Genomic DNA, 21142 nt, shown 5'->3' with positions numbered 1-21142 from the left:
AAGACAGAGCCGAGGGGATTTGCTGACAGATTGGATGTGGGGAGTGAAAGAAAGAGAGGTGTCGAAGATGACACTCAGATATTTTGGCCAAAGCTACTGGAAGGGTGGAGTTGTCATTAACTGAGTTAGGGAAAACTGAAGAAAGAGAAGGTTTTATGGCGAATATCAAGAATTCATATTTGGACATGTAAGGTTTGCCTCTTTGATATCCACGTGGAAATGTTTCATGGGCAACTGAAATAAGACACATGCAGTGTTGAGGGGGAAAGCCAGGCTAGAATGATATATTTAGTGTTTTAAATTTTTATGTAATAAACATGTACGTGTTTAGCATTCTATCTATATATATAGAAGCCAGCTGCATAAAGGCCATGGAGGGCTCTCTTGTACCCTCCTGGCATGAGCTGGGAGCTCTGTCTGTCCTCTCACTGTATCTCTCAATAAAAGTCTCCCTGGCTCTCCTAAAAAATAATAATAAATAAATAAAAGGGCCATGGATAAGTGACTGTAGATAAAGAAGAGGTCTAAGGACTGAGTGTAGGGTATCCAACACTCACAGTCTGGTTGATGAGGAAAAGATTAACAAAGCCACTGAGAAGGAGGTACCAGTGGTGAAGGAGGAGCAGCAGGACAGAGGTCAGGTGTCATGAACGCCGGTGAAGCTTTTCAAGGAGGAGGCAGTGATCAGCTATGTCAAATGCTGTAAAGATCAAAGATCTCAAGATGACACATGAAAACTGACCACTAGATTCATCAACAGGACAGTCACAATGATCTTAGAAGCAACAATTTTTGGTGGAGTGGGGCAAAGGGGTGCCTCATTAAACAGGGTTCAAAAATATAGAGGGAGCCAAGCTCCGCAGGGAAGTCTCTCTTTGTAAGTTACTCCAACTGATGAATGAAGAAGTAATGATGTCAGCATTTTGCAAGCCCCTCATGAAACCAACAACCCAGAGAAGGGTCAGTAAACTATGTCTTTTAGGCTATATCTGGCCTGCTTGCTTTTTGTAAATAAAGTTTTACTGGAATTCATCCATGCCCATCCATTTATGTATTAGCCATGACTGCATCTGCACTACAAAGCCAGTGTGGAATAATTGGGATAGAAACCACCTGGCCCACAAACTAAAATACTTACTGCCTGGCCCTCTGCAGAGAAAGTCTGCTAACTCTGACCTAGGCAATGATCCTCAGTGGCTGCTAATGTCACAAAAAGATAAACAACCAGACATTATGTGCCTCTGATGGAAGTACATATCCTAGGAAGAAAGTGTACTTACAAAATAATAAAAAATCAAATCTGAATCAGATGGAATTAAGTACCAGTTTATAGGAAATTCAGGGAACAAAAACAATCAGTTCAATGGGGATACAATCAGCATAATCCAGAATATGGGAAAATCTACAAAAAAAATGGCCAAGTTTCTTCAACAAATTAACTATAAAGCCAAAAACAAAGAAGGGCAAGGGACCTACGGATTATGATTCAAGAAACCTTTCAATCAAATATAATGGGTGGACCTTATGCACATTCAGATTCCAACAAACCAATTGCTAAAGAAAAAAATGTTAAGGTAAGATCGGGAAAATATGAAGGCCAACTAGGCATTTGAAGGTATTAAGAAATTATTGTTAATTTGGAGGAGTGAGATAATGTTACTGTGGCTATTTTTCTAATCCATTATTTTTTAGAGACTAGTACTTAGATATTTATGGATGGAATTACACGATGACAGGAATTTGCTTCAAAAACATGCAGTGGGAAGGTAGAGTAGGAGATTTAGGTGAAAAAACCATTGGTCATGAGTTGATTCTTGAATCTGGGTGGTGGGTACTTGGGGATTCCTTATAATATGAATAATGAATTTGGACCCAACAAGCCACTCTTTGGAGGAACGGTACTGCAAGGAATTGAGAAGAGAAACAGAGTGATTTCTAGAAGAGGAAGATGGGTTTTAAAAACATGGTCCTCCCCCAGACTTCCCTTCTCAGTCCTTGCAGCTTCCACTGGAGCGTCATGCTTCTCCTGGCTACTCTCCTAAATCACGTACTTGGTTTCTTCTTAAACTTCCCACTCTGAGTCTCTAGGGAGCCAGGCAGGTGGAGCCTCTACCCTTCAGAATCCTCTGATGGCACAGTCAAGTCCTACAGCTGTAAAGTTAACCAAAAAAGACCAGGAGTCCAGGGGTGTGTGGCACAGACGACGGGAGGGCCATAATGCTACTCCAGTGCAGAGAAGCAGTGAAGGTGGGCTGGGAGGGCTGAGACCCTGGAAGATGTGCAGAGAGGAGAGAGCAGGGCATTTGAGGATGGGAGTAACGCGAGCAGAGGCCCAGGCCTGTGGGCAAGCCCCTTCCACAGACTTTAACAGCGTTCCTATTGGAAGGGGCTGGGGAATGATGGCATAACCTTGCAGGCCACACTCCGCTGTGAGGCAATGACTTGCTTCCTGCAGGTGGCACTGGCCCACAACCAGCCTTTTGGATGGTGTTCAGGCCCACAGAAGAAGAAGGTAGCCCCTGTCCCTGTGAGGTGCCAGAAGCATCCTCAGAGAGGGCCAGTTTGCATGCTGAGGATAGAAAGGTCCCTGCACTCCAGCCACTCCCATGAGGCCAAGCCCCAGACCTGCGTCTCCACCCAGCAGCCCTGTGCTTGGAGTTCTGCCCAGTCCTCTCATGGCTGACTCACAATGATGAGAATAAGCTCAGTCTGGTGTGATCCACACTCAGGCTCCAAGGAGGATGGGCTTCATAAGGCTCTGTGGTCCCCTGACATCCTATGAATATTTGGAATGTCATTTTACCAGGTCAAATCCACAGCCTATGTCAAATTTTCACAGGAGTCCATGACTCCAAAGGTTAAGAATCACTGTACTAGAGGTTTAACCACTTTTTGATGTATTAGATTTGGAGTGGGGTCTGGGGTATAATTCCATCTGTTAGGGCTCCTTCAAGGTCATCCTACTCCCCAGAACAGAAGACTGTTTCAGGATCAATAAAAACAAGAATTAAAATTCTTCAATGAAAGGCTAACAGCAATGCAAACCAGACATCCTCTACCTTTATAGGCAGAACAAAATGGCAAATCTATCAGGAGCTATTTCCCACATAACAGCTGACATTATACATATTTTACAAGCCCGATGGTTTACAAAGCAAATTATTTCATTGGCACTTCATATTTGGGCTCTGAGAATTTTGCTGTGAAAACTTTACGCAGAGTAAGGCAATAAAATGAGGTACAATCTGTACTTTTTAATTGGATAGTGTTTGTCTTCATGTTTTGAATGGTCTCTACAAATCGGCACCCCCCCAAAACCCTCACAACTTCACATCCCCACCAAAGCCACAGCTAAAAGGACGTGGGATGCGAGGAAATCTACAGGCTGCCTCCCTCAAGTATTTTATATGCTCATTTTGTCTGCATTTACTGGATGCCTACTGGGCTCAAGGCTCTGAGATACTGTAGGTGGCCAATTAAGAGGGTGGGCCAGAGGCACTATGGCAGTGCCCAGCCAGACCTTACAGCCATTCTGCCTTCTCTCCCCTCCCCTGAAAGCGCAGCACCACCCCCTGATCCTAAATAAGTCTCCATCATCCCTAGCTATTTGTTAATTATTTATAGAGATCCAGACTTCACACAAATCCTGTGAGGGAGGTACTACTCCTACATACCTTTAAGGAGCCGGAGATTCAGAGAAAATATATCACCTGTGCAGGGCCACTTAGGAAAGAATGGAAGATCCGGAACCCTGTTGGAAAGCTGCCTGATCCCAGGTTGGTGCTCTAAGTCCTCTATACAGAACTGAGTGCCCATCTGCTTGGTTATTGCTCACACCCCTTTGGACACACCCATCCACAAGGAAACCCTGTCACAAGACCTGAGCAGCTTTCTGTTCTGGCAACAGAATTTCAACAATTCTAGGATGCCAGCAAGCCCTACTCCCACTCCAGAGGGGACAAAGCATGGCAGAAGTTGAGGACAGGGCTCAGGCTGAGTCTGACCAGAGACTCCTCTGTGACTACTCCCAGGTAGCCAGCCTCATCAAGATGACTGACACGTGTTTTGATGTTTCCAACTTTGGTTTCAACGATAATAAACTTGGAGGCAGAGAAGAGGGGAAGAGAGAGGGCCAGGAGGAGGTGATAGGCAAAAGCCAGAGGAAGATGGAGGCAGCATGCTATGTGTCAGAGCTGTGCTGAGCTCTGGGAAACAGCAATGGACACAGCAGTGAACAATCCTCAGGAAATTTCCTGCCTGGGGGACACATATCAAATATGCATACATAAATGGAGTGCATTCTACAGAAGTGTGGGATGCTGTAAGAGAGCACAAAGAAACGGCCTGAATTAGATGGGCTGTGGGGAACAATAGTTGGCTGGGAAGGTCTCTCTGAAGAAATGACATTACATAGGGAACTAACTGAATGATGATAAATAGGCATTATCTAGGTAAACAGGGAATTAGAGGATGGGAGACTTACAGAGACAGGGAACAGCATATGCAAAGGCCCTGTGGGAAGAAAGAGCTTGGCACATTCTAAAGGGGTCCAGTGTGGCTCTAGGGTGATAGGGAAAGGAGAGAGATATAGGAGTTGAAGCTGGAGAGAGTAGGGGGGCTAGAACATACAGGGCACATAGGCCATGGGTAAGATCTTGGATTTCAAGCTGAGAAGTGACACAATCATCTTCATTCTTCAAGACCATTGAAGTTCCCAGTGGACCATGCAGCATGGAGCTGGGACAGGGACCAGAGAAGAAGTAGAGAGATCAGTTAGGAGGGTGCCATCATCATCTAAGTAAGAGATGATGGTGGCTTGGTTTAGGGTTGGCAGTAACGGTGGAGAAGAGGACAGGATCGAGAAGTATTGAGGCTGCTAGAGTGACAGGACTTCATAATGGATTTGCCTAAGGGCACAAAGAGGTACAAGTTCAACACTGACTGCTGGACAGCTGGGTGAATGAAGGCACCATTCACCAAGGCAAAGAACGCTGGAGGAGAAGCAGATTTGGGGGTAGAGAGCAAGAGTTCACTCTAAACATACTAAGTTTGAGATGCCTCTAGACAGTCAAGCGGACACATAAAGAAAACTATTGGATACAGAGTTCTGGAGCTTAAGAGAGCCATCTGGGCTGGAAATAGAAATTTGTGATTTGTGAAAAATTGACTAATAGTCCTGTATGGCTATGAGAATGTGACTAGCAGACAACTAACTACAAGGCGCTTAACTGACCAAGAGCCCCACCCCATTCATTACTGTATTTGCACAAAGGGAGCAGGCCAGGGACACTAAGGCAGGCCCACTCTGGGAGTCATGGGATGGCTCTGATGCCAACTTTGATTCAGGGCCTTCCGGACAGCCTTGCTGAGTGTCCACAGATTGCACAGTGAGCGGGGACCCTTGCACCCAACCTCCCTTCCCTCTGTCTATCTCAGGGTGAGATTTGCATGGTATTCTGGTAGCTCCTCCAGCCTTTCCTGGCTCCCTCCCCACCACCCTTCATAGGTGTTTCCCCTAATAAAACCCTAGCACATGTAATCCCATCTTGGTGTCTGCTTCTTGAGGGACCTTCCCACGCTAAATATGAGCTTGGCCCTGTGACTTGCTTTAGGCAACAGAATGACAGCAAACGGGACACAAGCAGAGGACAAGCTATGGTAAATGATGATGGGGTCATTTGGGAATAAGTTAAGTTTCAGATATACAATGCTGAAATAGAAATGTCCAGAGGCCAGCTGGAGAAAAATTCTGAAACTTAAAAGAGAATCCTAGCTTGGAAAACACATTTGGAAGTCATCAGCAGATGGGTGATGGCTGAAGCATGAGGTCCCTCTGGAAGAGTGTGCAGCAGAGGCATTGAAAACGGCCAGGTTTGGGGCCAGGAATCACCAACATTTAAAGATCAGTCCCTCAGTTCCATTCTGGAGGAGGAACTCAGCCACAGCTACCTGAAGAGAAAGGACCGAGCAGTAAAAGCACCCGGGAGTTACCAGCAATCTGGGTTGCTCCAGCCCTCTTTTCAGAAGCCTACAGGAAATGGTCAAGAAAGCAATTAGCACTAAGGCATTAATGGTTAGTAACATGTCTCCAGAAATATCTGCATTTTAATTACGGGCCTAAAGCTCATAGCAATTCTGGCTTTGGAGTCAAGACTAAGTTAAATCCAGGCTCTCCCACTTACTGTGATCTTGGATTCAGGAGACCTTTGCTTGCTCCATCAAACAGGAGAAACAAATCCTGTATTTCAAAGAGGAGTAAGATACCTGCATCTATGTCTCTACAGTGGTTCAAACCTGACTGTGCACCGGCCCCAGCTGGAGGGTCCAGCCCCAACCCAGAGTCTGGCTCAGGATTCCCACGACGATGCCAGAGCTGCTCGTTCACAAACCACACTTTGGGACAGGACGTTCTCCCTGAATGACCCCTACCACGTGACTGCATACCCACTCCATGTACCCCCAAAACTGTTCTCTGGCCCTAGAGAGGGGCTGTGGGTTTAGCGCTCTACGTTCTAAGGGCAGGGAGAATGGTAAAGCAATGGGAAGATGAGGGACAAGGACAGGCACGCAGCCTTCTTCCTCAGCTGTCACCCAAGACATCTCAAGGGCTACAAGTTGAGTGATTCACACCTCCGTGTTTGAAAAGCTGTGACTCACTAGATGAAGTAGGTGGGCCGCATTGACTCAGCCCTCAGGGAGGGTAGCAGAGGGTAGGCAGGTCGGCAAAGTCACAGCCAACAGTCAGCACAATGGACTGAGGTCTCCTGGGCACCTGATAAGCCAGGCCCTGGGGAGGAGAGACGGGCAGGGCTGGAGGAGGGCAACTGTGGAAAGGGAAACCTTCATCCCAGATATGGAGGGTGAGAGGGAGCCTGTGGCATCGCCTCTCAATTTCAGATTAAGTTAGTCTCTGCTCAGGGCTAAGAAGACTTTGTAAAGCAAGAAAAGCAATAAGGAATTCCCTCAGGAAGTCTACTCCCTCAGTGTTGGCCACCCGTCTTTGTCCCTCAGAGAACCCTCTCTGCTCCCCCAGGGCGTCAGTACGGAAATCTCCAGCAAAGCCCTGGAATGGTAAGAGCGCAAGGGACATTATTCCTTTTAACAAAGGCCTATCACAGGCACCATCTTAATTTATTTCTTAAAAATCCCCTCTGAACTCCAAACATATTACTTTTTTCAACCCACATTTACTACCATGCTAAGTACTAAGATTGCAAAGATTAATTAATCACAATACTTGCCCTCAAGCAATTTTGCCTAATGAGATAAAGTCTACAAAAAACACTTTCTGGTACAATTGTGCTTAGGCCTCACAATGGCCATAGAGAAATGGGGATAGGGGTCCTATTTCATTTTTTGCCCTTCTGATCTTCACCTTAAATATTACCTCCTCAGAAGCCTTCCCTGATATGTCAGTCTAAAGAGCTATACAATCAATGCCCTGTCACCCTAGATTAATTTTCTGAGTGACATTTATCGTTTTCTTTTTTTTACAAGTTTACTTGTCTATTTATTGTCTCCCTCTTCCTGCACTGGAATATAAATTCCACAGAAGTAGGACATTTGTCTGCCTCATGTACTGCTGTATTCCCAGTATCCAGTACTTCACCCAGTGCCTTACCCAGAACAGACAGTCAGGATACCTTTGCAGAGAGAAGTGTAAGGAGACGGGGTGGGAGAGGAGGAAGGAGCGGTAGGGGAGGCACAGAGAGACTGGTTTTTCCACTGACACGGGCTGAGACTCACTTCTGGGGCTTCCAACCCAGCCCGGGCTCCTTCCCCTCCACCCACTGTGGGGTCGTTTCTGGACCAGCGACCAGGTTCTGAGATTGGCAGGCTGACTTTTCCTTCCTGAGCGCAGAGGCAGATGCACCCAGGACTCTCGGGCTTCAGTGCTGAGCAGCTCACTAACCACGAGCCTGAGATCCAACATAAAGAGAAGCAGGGAATTGGGGGTGTGTTCACCTGTCATTACAAATCCCTTTGCTAAAGAAGGCATGGAACTTTGTATTCAGGATCATGACACTCAAGAAAACATCAACCAAGGACCAAATAAGTCAAGAGAGATTCCATTTACTTTCTTTTAAGAGGCAAAAAAATGTTCTTCAGCACTTTTTAAATTAAGAGCAAAGAATACAATTCTTATTCAGTAAATACAGCAAACAAAAAAAGTTCTATTGTATGACAAGGTGAGAGGGAGAGACAAAGGGTAAAGAGAGGAGAGAGAAGGGTTGAAAGATGAAACCATAGAACAGCCATTGCTCTAAAAATTGGAAGGGGCCCCCAGCGACCACTGCTTCCAGGCCCTTTCTCTGAAAGCTGGGGTACCAAGCCTGTGCGTTGGTAATGTAGCTGAGGCCCAGGGCTTAAGTGATTTGCCCATGGTCTACAGCCTGTAAGGACTGGAGCAAGACTAGAACCACTATGCCACGGCCAGATAACACATAATTTGGTAAAAGAAATAGAGACTTCCTCAAGGCACTGTACTTAGAATGAGAAACCAATTATTTGAGAGAAAGAACCATGTCATTTTCTTCTTTATTTTCCTATTCCTCCTAGCAAAAGGTTTGAGTACACATTTGTTTGTGAGAAAGGGGGAGAACCCCAAAAGATATGTAAGAGAGGCATAAACCCAGTTCCCCTTCCCCTCTGCAGCACAGCACACAGGGAGTTACTGTGACCTCAAGGTGTATGTTTGCAACTACACGGATATTTCCACCGTTCTGAGGTGTGTCCATCATCACAGCCCTGGATTTTATTACCCAGGTGAAACATCCTACTGACGCCCACAGAGACGGATGTTCTGCTGCGCCATAGGTGGCAGTGTCTGAACTGTACACAAGACAGCCTCGTGCCTTCCTGCTGGTGCTCCCCAGCTCTGCGCCCTCCCCCAAGCCCATTCAGCTGCCACTGCCACCACAAACCATATATTGAGACTCTGAGGCATTCTCTCTTTACCCTAATCCCAGGCTAGCATTTAGAGGGGGGAAAAATTTGCTTTCAAGTGAGATCAGTGTGATTATATCATCTGTGATTCCAGAAGATGTCTCTTTCCAAATAATGCTGCATGAGCATAAATGGGAAGGCCTTTTCTTTGGTAAAACCCAATTCTATTCAAGAATCTCATTCCTTACAATTCCTCCGAGCCCACACATGTACAGCAGACAACAGAACCCTCGAGAATCCTCATGTCTGAGATAAAGAGGACACCCCTATACAAGTTTTCCAGGTAACACTGAGAAAGGCATCACACATCTTTGCTTCCACCAGGAATGTCCTGGATTTGCACATGCCCAGCTCTGTACTATCACAGATGGTTTGGTAATGGGCTTTTGGTTCCAAAGGGCTGTATAGCTTGTCACATGTATACTTCGTCCAACTGACTAGATTTGGGCTCCTCACCACACTGTAAGTGCCATGAGACCAAAGGCAGTGTCTCCTTTCTTACTTTTTGTAGATCACCTTCTCCCACTGTCCTACCTCCAAACCCCCCCACATACATACACACAAACACACACCCCTGCTAGTTCTTAGCTCCTCATTCAGTGTATATTATAGATGTGGGTTAACAGACTGTTGTACTTCCTGTTCTCCCTAATCCTTGCCACTTATCAGGGACACAAAGTGACAGAACTTCTTGGGGATGCCAGGTAACACAAGGCAGGCAGCAGGAGAGGCTCTCCCCTGGCCAGATAAAGCGCCCCATTTTTCCATACCAGAATGGGGCTGACGCCTGCCCACAGGAGACCAAGGGCAGTCACAGCTCCTCCCAGGATGCCTCCTTCATGGCCCCCATCTGACTCCTACCCAGTCAGCCATCTGTCCACCCCTACCCTCCACTGGGAGACAGGAAGAGAGGCGTGGCTCTGAAACTGTGGGCTCTCAGACAAGGGATCTGGGAAATACCTGGAGGGCATCTGCCCAACCTTTATTTCCAAGCAAAGTAAATGAGGCCCAGTGACTGGTACAAGGTCATTTGGCTATTTAATGGTGCTGAGACTGGGTTAGAGGTTACATCTCCCAGACCAAAGCACTTTCAGCTGCCCATGCCCTGCCTGATAATACCCCCTTTCCTTACAGGCATGTTCTTGGTCTGGCTGATTACACAGCTACAGGGTAAATAGGAACAATAAATAGGTGGAAACAATGTCTAGAATTATCTACTTAAGGCTCTATTTTTGCCTACATGATAGATGAAGGATCTGAGAGACTGTCAAGACACTGTCAGCTTGGTATGTTCAAGCTTCCTGGATAATCTACAGAATTATTTCTGGGCAAACCAAGGGGTGGGGAGGCTCTCTCCAAGTCTAGGCCATGGTCAGTCTTTAAGATTAGACTCATTCAGCTGTGACCCTGAGAGAGGCAGACCTCAATAACTAAAGTAGACCGACCCTAAAAGTCAGATGGTAACACATGCTCTGCCTTACAGGCAACAGTCCTACCTCCCCTCACTATCATGAGTACGTTCAAGTAAGATCCAGGACAGAGACCCCCACCAAAGACGGTCCAGGCAGCAGGGCAGGGAGCAGGGGACACAAACTTCATGGACACCAAGAAAGGACAATGCTGACAGGAAGCACAGAAGCAACATGAGTTAAGAACCAGGCAGAATGGACAAGTGGACTGTCTAATCCACTCCACTCAGGAATCGTCCATTACTGCCAGGACCCCAAACAGGTGGGACTAAATGCTGTGAGCCAAACACTGACCACATCAACTTTAGCACAGAGTCACCACTGCATGGACAGAAACAGAGTCCGCTCACCTTGGGTTTGAATCTCAGCTCTACTAGCTGCATAAACTTGAGCAGGTTTCTTTAACTTTTCTGAGCTTCAGTTTCCTTGCCCATAAAATGGAGATACCAACTTACTAGGGTGGATAAGGATTAACTGTGATCAAGTCTGCTAGGTATAGTATCTGGAAAATAATTAGCCCTCAATAAATGGGAGATGAACTTTTTGAAGTCCTGCAGGAACCTGGCTGTGTTGCGGACCCATGGGCCTCCAGGGAGATGGAGGTGTGACTGACAGACGTATCCCCTAAGAATTCTCACTGCTCCCTCATACAAACAAGGAAGTAAAGCCAGGCATTTCCCGGCAGTAGGATGCTTCCTAAACATGAGTTCCTCAGTTTGAAACCAAAACACATACAGCCCACCCCCAGCTTCAGGAGAGCTGAGGAGGTAGGACAGCAGTGATCCAATCGCTCAGCCATACGACTGCAAGGGTCACCATAAATCATGCTGCCATCAACACAACACTCACATTCCTGGCAGACAGATGGCCTCCAGGGAGCCCAAGGCTCACAAATACCGCAAAGAAGCAAACAGAGGTAGAGACACAGCTCCATGTGCATCACCCTCTAATGTGTAATCCCTGCAGTCGGAGCATGCAATTCCATTCTGGGGATGGGATTTTTGGAAGGACTGATGGAGTTGGGGAAAGAAGAGTTCATCAAAGGAAAGAGATTTGTATTCAGAGCTGGATTCTCAGAGGGAACTGAAATAAAGTCCACATGTGATCTGAGTCAGAAAGAACCATTCCAGGAAGGAAGATGCAAGATCCAAATGACATGAAAACAGCATATGTTGCCTCGTGAACTGTCCCTACCTCTGCCCGTATAGTCACTCTGGGGGCAATCATTTGTCCCTATCTGTCTGGACAGTCTCTGTTGTCCATGTCTAATTATTACTAATGTCTCTGTCCACTCTCAAAAGTGTCTGTGCTTGGATGATAAATTCCATAATTACCCAATACTACAAAATGGTAAAAACATCTTAGGTGGCCAGAGACCAAGCACATCAGAGAACAGTAAAATGGAATCAAACAACAAGAGGTCATCTTCTAGGCTCTAGAGATGGCTACACAATCCTTCAAGACCCACACATTTGCAGGAGAGGAAGTTTGATATTTTCCATTAGTAATTCCTTTTGGAACTGTCAACCGCAAGTTTTCCCCTAGTGTCTACCCTTGCTCCCAACCCCAGCAAAGAAAGTCCCTTTGCTCTGGCTCTGATATCAGTGAAGATTTAAACATCAGAAAAGTCCTTTCCTTTCATGAAAACACTTTTGCAGGACTAAGCCATCCTGGCTCCTCCAGCCTTCCTCTAACCACGATGTCTCAGTGTCTTAGCGCAGCTCCAGGCTCCCAGGAAAAAGAAGCAATGTTCCAACACCCATGGCCTCCAAAGGGAAGGGGGAATTAATCACTACAAATCCCCAGATGTCAGTCACCCACCACCCACTCAACCTGAACCACCCGCTCTGAGTGGCCACAGTCCCAGACCCGGCAACTGGGGAGGATCCCCCCACGGGCTAATAGCCAAACTGCAGGGTGAAGTGTAAGCCTTCATCTCAGGGAGGATGAGAGGGCGGGTAGTGTCTCCCATCACTGTCTCCAGGCGAGGGCATAAAGCAATGAGGTGCAGAGGACTGGGTGTTCCATCACTGCACCAGGACACCCACCACCATCCTCATGTCGGGAGACCCAAATCCTGTCAAAAACCTAGCCACTCTAAGTAGCTCATCTTCTTCTTCACGCTTCGCTCCCTCCCCTCAGCCCAATTCCCAGTCCTCTCCCAGGACAGGGGCACTCACCCACCAGCCCAACACGCGGCTCCCTCTAGACACACCCAGCCTACCAGTCCCAGGACACCTCCAAGGGCACACGCAGCCTCCTTCTCAGAAACTTCGCTGCAAGCTCAGTCCCTGCTCAGCGAGCCCTCCCCTCGGGTGGTTCCCCACAAAACTTCCCAGTGCCTGCACTGGTGAAAGGGCGGCGGCAGGGCCCGAGGCTCGCTGAGACCCTGCTGCCGGCACCTGCTCCGCGTCTGAGCCCGGCTGCTCTGCTGGGTGGCCCGAGCCTCCGTCGCTGCGGGCGAGCAAACGCGCAACCACCAAGGGCGTGCGAGCCCCAGGCGCCCCTGCAAGGGGCACACCACGCTCACCCCAAAAACGCCGAACGGCCAAGGGCTTTCCCACGCCCGGGAAACTGCCACGGAAGTTGCAAAGGAAAGGGCAGCGTGTGGAGAGGAGGCACCCCCCGGCTTAGAGGACGGTTCCAAGAAGGTGAGGGCCAACTGGGATCTCCGCGGTCCGCGGGGCCCCCAACAGGTAGCAGCACCGGACGAGCCGAGGCCCCTGCCGCCAGGGCGGGCAGCGCAGCCCGCAGGCACCACCGTTTCCTCCGCGGCGAGAACCCGGGCTTACCTTGAGTTGATGCAGAGTCCCGCGCTCAGCTGAAAGAGGAGGGTGTGCTAGTATTGCCGAGACGTCGCTGCATTATTTTAAAAGAGCAGGAGGGTGGGGGGAAGGGAACGGAGGGAGCGGGGAGGAACGGTGGTGAAATTGGAGGAGGAAGGAGCAGCCGCAAAAAAGAAGGGTGGGGAGGCAGGAGGAGGTACGGGAGAGAAACGGAAAATAAATAAAAGGGAAGGGAGACAGTTTGTTTTTTTTTTAATCTGTCTTCTGCCCACACAGCGGAAAAGAAATTTCTGACAATCAGAAAGAGAACTCGCACACATGCCCCCCCAGGGGACAGACGGGTGAACAACAAAGGAGCGGGGAAGGTGGAGCTGCATCCAGACCGAGGGCGAAATCGCTGCCCAGGCAGGGGCGGCACGCGGCGCCGACCAGCGCGGAGCGCGGGGAGGGCTCGGGGTGCGGGCGGGCGCCCCGAGAAGGGGAGGGGCGGGCGGCGGCTGGGGGCCTGCGACTCCGGAGTGAACAGCCTGGGGGCGAGAAACTTAGGTCCAGCTCCGTGGAAAAGTTCAGTGACCTCCAACTTCCTTGGACCATTTCCACGCAGAACCCTTCCCGTTGGTGGGCAGGAGCGCCCCCTCCCAAGGTCCTGCCGGTCCAGTCCCCGGCTCCTCCGGGGGGTGCAGAGCGGGCCTGCCTGGGCAGGGGGCCGGGATGGAAGAGTACCGTCGCATTTAAAGAGAAACAGACCCGAACCGGGGGCTAAAGGAACCAATGGAGCGAGTGGGGGGTGGACGGGAACCAGTCCTGAGCCCAGTGCTGTCCACGGACAAGCCCCGGACGTGGCGGGAGGATCTTGGCTGTCAGTGGAGGAACCTGGAGGCTCTCTGAGGGTCGCAAGGGGCCAGGTGAAGGCTCTAAAGGAGACCCTGTTTCCCTGGAAGCAGTAAGGAGCACAAAAAATAAAAATAAAAAGCCCAAAAAACTGAGTCAAACTGGCATTTCGAAGGCCTTCTAGACCTGGGTCTCTCAGAAGGCTCCCTCTACACCCACTTCTCTGACTCGTTGCATACCTTTCCTCCAGAATAGCAGAATGCCTCGGGAAGCTCTTGCTGGTTAGAAACCTTGCGTCTCCACCACCAGTATCTTCAGCCCATGCAGGTCCCTTGAGGGGCTTTGTCAGCTGGCTATAAGCAGCTTCCCACCTTCCACCTGAAGTTCAGAATCAGAGCACAGAAGGGCCCGGAGAGAGCAGGAGGCCCTGGGACAGGAAGGGACAAGAAGAGAAAGGGCAAAGCAGAGTGGGAGGGAAGAGCAAGCTCCCCACCACCTTTGTTTCTCAGGTTTGGCCTTGGCACAAATGGGGCAAGTCCTCTGAAGGCTTAGTTTGGGGGTTGCCAGAGTTGAATGAACTCTGTGAGCTTCCCGTGGCTAAGAGCAGTGACTCTATTTTGTCAGCATTGCACTCTGCACACCCTACCTGCCAGGGGCCCGCACAATTCATGACATGTTCATTGAAGAGCTCTAACTAGCCCAAGGCCACTGGCTCCTCTCCAGGTCCCTTTAGTCAGAGGTGGGAAAGGGAGTGAGGACCGAGGGCTGTACAGCCTCTTTGGAGGGCTCCGGCTTCACCCCCAGAGGGTCTGGAGGGGAGGGTCACTCTGTGAAAATGAGGACTTCCACCCTGAGACCAGGTAAATCCCGACAGTTATCACCAACCTGAAAAGAAGTGAGTTGGGTCTCTATGAATTAGACCTAGAAAACCAGACCTTTAGCCCTGACATTAAAAATTGCTCCAGTCGGGCATCAGGAAAACAACCGCAGTTATGAATCAGTTTTTCAGACACTGACAGATTTTTTGGAGTTGTACAGATTGTGTTTCCCTTATTAAGAATTTATTTTTCCCAGCTCAAGCCTCAGAATGCAATGGGAGCCTCTCTTATGGAGATTTTGGGCCCTGCACAAAGCGAGGTCAGAATCCTAGGGCTTGGGGACTCAGCACCCCTCCTCTCAAAGAAGGAACGCAAAGTGGGGAGGAAGAGGGAGAGATCTTCCCACTGAAGATTCTGTTGAATCCATTAAAGAGGGAAAGAGACTGACTCCATTGACCTCAAAAGGGGCTCCTCATGCCCCACCCACCCTGACACACAGGCACAGTGCCGTTGCCAGCCATGGAGGCCCCTCTTCCTTCAGCGCCCCTAAGCAGAAGCAGTCACACTACAGTGTTTGGGTTTCTGTTTATAATGAAAAAGTTTACAGAGCAAGGATACCAGAAGGCTGATGGTTTCCCTGGCTTGGAATCTCCTTAAGAGAAGAGCAGCCACACTCACTCCCCTCCATCACTAAAACAAACAACAGTTGTGCCTGCAAAGAAGACTCTCCTTGATGCCCTTTCCTGCGATTGGGAGAGGAACATGCCCACCAGTGGGGGTCCTCTGTGACAGAGTCCCTTAACCTACCTGCAGAGACGTTACAATCCCAGATGCCCAAGACACACATGCCATTTTACTTCTTGACTCTCTGGCTACACATGACAATGAATTAGAACAATATGGTCTCCTTTCAGACATAACAACAGTACTGGCTTTGGGTCTTATCCCATTTGAATGACTTGTGGCTATTGTCCAGCACCTTTTGCTCTAGGCAGAGAAGCGGGAGGAAGCAGTCAGAGTCAGTGATTCAGCTGGGCCTCCAGGAGCTGTCTCCCTCCAGCTCTTCACCCTGGCAGATGCACTCCCCCAACTCCCGGGCCTCCACTGTACCCAGCCTAAGAAGAGGGCTCAGTGTGCTCAAGAAAGACTCTCTTGTCTGAGCCAGACCAGCAAGGGAGCCTCTTGCACTGCCCTGGCACAATCCTGTGCCCCATACTGCGCCCCCTAACGGGACTTTGTACTGGGGCGCTGACTTCAAAGAAAGACCCTGGTTTAATAATTCAGCCTGCTTGAATGCCATTTAGTAGCCATGGCAACCAGTTCCCTGACATCTAGTTGTAGGCAGGATGTGGCTGGAAGGGGAAAGAGAGGAAGAGAAACAGGAAGGTAAAGGAGACAGAAAAGAAAGACACCCCGCTCAGATTTCATGTACACTTTCCCTGCTTTCACTCACGTAAGCCCGACAGTGTGACGACACCAGTGAATCTCAGCTGACCGTGCCTCTTCCTCACTCTCTCCTCTCCATCTGTGACCTCTCTCTCTCTCCCCACCTTAACCAGCTCTATTTCTTCCTTTCTCAAACCTATCAGAGGCCAGAAGATCGAGGTTCCTGACTCAGCATTCCAACTAAACACCTGTGAGACTCTGGCAAATGCCTTTCTTTGCCTCAGTTTCCTTATCTGTTAAGTGAGGGACTTGCGAACACTGACTGTTCCTTCCCGCTCTAACAATCCACGATCCCATGAACCTCACTCTGTCCCTCTCCCTGTCTCCTCCCTTCAGTCTTTCATCTCCATCCCACTGTCTCTCCACTTTCTTTCTGCACCCCTCTTCTTTCTCTCTTCCTCTTCCCCTCTCCCCCATGCTCTCATTTTTTTCTTTCTCCTGAATACCATTTGCTATGAGGTTTCGCCTGAGAAGCAGTCCATTTCTAAATACATTCCATTTAAAAAACATTCCATTGCTGGAAAATGTCCATCACCTCCCTTTCCCCTAACTGCCTCCATCCTTCAGGTGGCAGGTCAGGTATCAGTTCCTCTAAGAAGCCCCCCTGCCCTCTCATCAGCTCCCATAATGCTCCGAATTAACTTCTTATCTCATTGTGTTGTTGGTACCAGTATACAGATGAGCACGCTGAGGGCAAAATTAGTGCCTCCTTCATTGCTGCACCCAGTGGCTGCCATTTGGGAGGCACTTAACAAGCCTTGGCTCAAGGAAACAGTTAAATAACCTCAACCTACAGGGTTGCTGCTTTTAAAGACTCAAGACACACCCCAGAAGGGGCCCGGGAAGGGTGGGGAAGCCAGAGCAGGGCCATTGGAGCCCCAGCCCCACCTGTACTACCACGGCTTAGGTGAAGGAGATCTCCTCCCCTAACCGCTTTTGATGAAGCAGTGAGCCAAGGTCCCCTTCAGGCATTCTGGTTGGGATGATCCAGAATGGCAACAGCTCCTGGAGGGACTGAGGTTGGGCTGCAGCAGGAATGGGGGGGTGAACAATGCCAAGTGGGTACTTCCCTTCAGCCCACCCTGGGGTTGCTTTGGCATCATTTGGCCAAACTCAAAAGTTAACTCTACCCATGCAGAAAGGTGAGTCCCCCCCAAGATGGGAGAACTTCAGGCGACTGCCTGACATAAATCTCTTGCAGCGTTTAGCCTCATTCCTCTCTTCCGGGAGCAGGGCCATGAGGAAAGCAGATGGAGGTTGGGATGGTCAACAGCCAAGGAGTCAGGGAGGACATGGACAGTGTTTCGAGCCCCTGCTGGGTGATGCCGGTATGGATTTCTACCATCCAGGAAGCAACTGCTTTAAAATGAGAAAAGAAAATATCCTTTCGACATACCTCTTGGTGGACAAACAAGACCTATCCATTTGAGAAACCATAACTGTAAATGCGAATGAAAGGCAAGAATTCAAAAGACAAGGATTTCTTCCCAATACTCCCTAATGAATTCTCTTTCATTCATACATTACATGAAGGGAGAGAGCAGAGCTGACAAACACAGACACACAGTCCCTCATACTCGTGTTCACAGAGCTCCCATTAAGTCGAGGCAGCCTCAAGCACAGGGCCAGGCTTTGCATGGTGCACAGTCCCCATTCACAACTTAGAACCCCAGGCATGCATGTTTGAAGCCCTAGTCTTCATATAGCTTTGTTCCCCCAAATAATCCCTAATCCAGATGGAGCCGCCTTACCTCAAAGATCTGCCAAATGACACACAATCTTCTTGATATGCACATACTGAATGACACATTTCATTAGCAGACTTCTGTGAGTTGTATTTCACATCCCTGTATTTCTCATGCCATAGACAGGCTAGCCCAAGCTTAGAAAAGGGAAAGGTTTAAAGCAACAGCTAGAAGAGAAAAAAGAAAAGACCAGCATATACCCTGAAAAGACACTGCTTTGAAAAAAATGACACCCTCAAGCCTGAATTTGCATCCACGCTAGATTGTTTGAAAAGTTCAATATGATCCATGCTGAGTTCTCCTATCCCCAGGGAATAATACCTCCCAGCTGGTGAAAAATCCAACCCATGTACGCTTTTATGCAATAGCAACCTGATATGAGAAAGAATAAGTTTAAAACCCTCCTATATGCCCAGACCAGGCCTCCACATCACCCTGTACTAAATTGAAAAACACGTCCCCTACCCAGCTCCAAGCAAAGCACCCAAACATTAAGACAAACCTATGCTCGTTCACCACCCCTGAAAGCAGACCCGGAAAGCATGTGGCAGCCGACGCCCGTGCTAATTTGATACACACACATACAAACTGTCAAAGTGTCACACAAACGCACCCCACATACATAGTAATTGAAACATAGGCACATGCACACATACACGCTGCCATCCCAGGGAATGATTGTGCATGTACGTGTGCTTGTGCATGTGTTTTGCTTGAGGACTGATGATGCTTTGGCTTATGAGGTTTCCATGGTTACCCTCTGTGGAGGGAACTGGGGTAATTGAACTCTTGGGGTTCACCATTCAACAGATGCCGCTTGCTCACTCCTGCATGCTCACTGCATTGCTCTGTCTGCACTTCCTCGCCATCAGGTTTAGTTACAGACATTGTCATAGAAGTGAAACTTCCTAGGGCTCTGGCTTTACTTTGGGAAGAGGGTGTTGAAAATTCTGACTTGAACATACATGTTGCCCTGGAAGAGTCTAACTAATGAGGGTCTAGGGGCAGCCAAGGTCACATAGACCCACCCTTTCTCCCCTAGGCAAGAAAGACAACCATGCCAATATTGATGAGTAAAACTGTATTTACTAATTCATACAAAGCTCTAAGAGAGTAAAATCTAAGGACTGAGGCCAGGATAAACCACAGGAATGGGGCCAGGGCTCCAACACCAGTGTTCCCTCCCCTTTCCAGCAGGCCTCTCTACATGGTTGGTTTATACCAATTTGGGGCAAAGTAATTTCTCAGGATAATGTCCCAAACTGGCTTGTCAAACAAAATACTTCAACATATTCACATTGCTAAAGACTCATTTCCTCTGATGAGTCTAACAAGACAAACAGAATTTGGAGCCTATTGGGAAGAAGTGCCAGAATCTTTGCTTCAGAGTTTGATGATCTAAAGGAAAAAAGGGAAGAAATCATTTCATTTAATCAATGGAACAATATGGTAAGACTCAGGGCGTGGACAGGAACAGGGGAACTCACTGTATCAGGTAATAAATGGGAGCCTAGATTCCTGTCTCAGCTCAGCCGTTAGCCAGCCTGGAGGTCTCAGGCAAGGTTCCTCACTTCCTCAGCATCTTCTATGTCTGTGATTCTTGGTTTTTACAGGTCCCAAATGGTTTTCCACACATAGGAGAAACCTTTGGGCCTGGTAATTCAACATGTCAAGTTGAGCATTAAAAAGGACTGGGCTCTAGTGCTAAGGTGGTACCTGAATGGCAAGTTAAGATAAAGATCAGAATTATCTTCCAAATGTCCATATGCTCTTATACTCCCTTATCTCCTCTCTCAATTTTCTCCTCTGACCCAAAATGGGCAATATCTATGAATCAGGAGGAGGAAAGAAGAAAATTAGATGCACATAAACATAGTATACTTGCATGTTTTGATCCAACTACTTATAAATTATAGCATGAAATAGACACACTCATGGAGAAAAGAACAGTATGGAGAATTAAACCAATGGGAAAGAAGACTCAGAAGGCAAACAACAGAGGTAGGACTATTACCCCATATAGAAGAGAAGACAAAAGGCAATTTAATCATGGGCTTCAAGGGGACGCACTATCTCCTTTGCCCTGTGTTATATGCCACATTGTGTTCCCTCCCAAAATTCACATACTGAAGTCATAATCCCCATTACCTCAGAATGTGGCTGTATTTGGACATAGGGTTTTTAAAGAGGTCAGTAAGGTTAAATAAGGTCATTGGGGTGGGCCCTAATCTAGTATGACCGGTGTCCTTATTAAAAGAGACTAGGATACAGACACACAGAGGGAAGACCATGTGAAGACACAGCCATCTACAAGCCAAGGAATCCTCAGGAAAATCAATCCTGCCAATACCTGATCTCACATTTCTAGCCACCAGAACTGTGAAAAAATTAATTTCTGTTGGTAAGTTGCTCAGTTTGTGGTGCTCTGCTGTGGCAGCCAAGCAGACTAAGATAGCCTGAGGGCATACTGTGGGAAGCCCACGGGCATGGGATGGTGGGCACAGCCCCGAAGTGGCAGAGGATGCGCTCCACAGTCAGACTCCCTGGGTTCACTGCCTGCTCAGCCCAAATGTGAGCTTGGGCAACTTGTTTAACTTCTCTCTGCCTCGGTTGCCTCTGATTATGGATAATTAATAATACCTTTCTCCTAGGGTGATTCTCAGGATTGAAGGGGATAATGCCTGTCAAGTACATAGGATAGCACCTTAGCACCTGGAATATATAAAACACTCAGTAAATATTCTTATAGAAACATCCAGGCAACTTTTTTTAATTGAAGTTTTTTAAAAAGCTGGAATTGAATCAGGCATATTGGTTGGTCCCACCTAAAGACAAGGAAATAGGTAAGGTAGCTTCCCAGACACCCTCTTAGCTCCGAAATTAAACGGAAGTCTGAGAACCATTTTGCTATACCTTTCAGGGAAGACGACGAATTCTAACCCTTAAGTCTTACACATATTGATTACTTTAAAGAAGATCAATAAGCCAGGAATATCCATAATTTTCCAAAATCGTCAGTCTGTGACCGACTCCCCACAGATGCACTCAGCCTGCCCCACAGCCAGCTGAGGCTTCTCAGGTTTTCTCTCTCCATCCCTGTG

The 21142-nt window shown here is 48.1% G+C and overlaps 2 protein-coding genes across 22 annotated transcripts in view; one reads left to right on the top strand and one right to left on the bottom strand.

The window, feature by feature from the left end:
• Positions 1–21142, bottom strand: part of CACNA1E (calcium voltage-gated channel subunit alpha1 E) — a 581675-nt gene that overhangs the window by 453159 nt on the left and 107374 nt on the right. Inside the window, exon 1 of one of the 21 annotated variants that reach the window (XM_073216859.1) lies at positions 13208–13478. The exons of the other annotated variants lie outside the window; for them this stretch is intronic. The gene's annotated coding sequence lies outside the window, so the exon portion shown is untranslated. Of the gene's footprint in view, positions 1–13207; positions 13479–21142 lie in introns of those variants that run through there. 21 annotated transcript variants of the gene reach the window in all.
• On the top strand, positions 3966–14170 carry LOC118972923 (uncharacterized). Its single transcript, XM_037021101.2, has 3 exons — positions 3966–4031; positions 12625–13066; positions 13478–14170. Exons 1-3 carry the CDS (start codon positions 3966–3968, stop codon positions 14146–14148), a joined length of 1179 nt encoding a protein of 392 aa, XP_036876996.2. The 3' UTR covers positions 14149–14170.

The sequence above is a fragment of the Manis javanica genome, chromosome 11 (genome assembly GCF_040802235.1).
Source record: "Manis javanica isolate MJ-LG chromosome 11, MJ_LKY, whole genome shotgun sequence".
Classification (NCBI taxonomy): Eukaryota; Metazoa; Chordata; class Mammalia; order Pholidota; family Manidae; genus Manis; species Manis javanica.
The sequence above is the reverse complement of the archived record's forward strand: the minus strand, read 5'-3'. Positions and strand labels throughout refer to the sequence as shown.

Excerpts from the sequence above, each read along its gene's own strand:
- LOC118972923 (XM_037021101.2), top strand. The coding sequence starts at position 3,966 with ATGGCAGAAGTTGAGGACAGGGCTCAGGCTGAGTCTGACCAGAGACTC. Across the intron at positions 4,032-12,624 it reads TCCTCTGTGACTACTCCCAG|ACACACCCAGCCTACCAGTC; the intron begins GTAGCCAGCCTC and ends GGCTCCCTCTAG. Across the intron at positions 13,067-13,477 it reads TAGAGGACGGTTCCAAGAAG|CGGAAAAGAAATTTCTGACA; the intron begins GTGAGGGCCAAC and ends CTGCCCACACAG.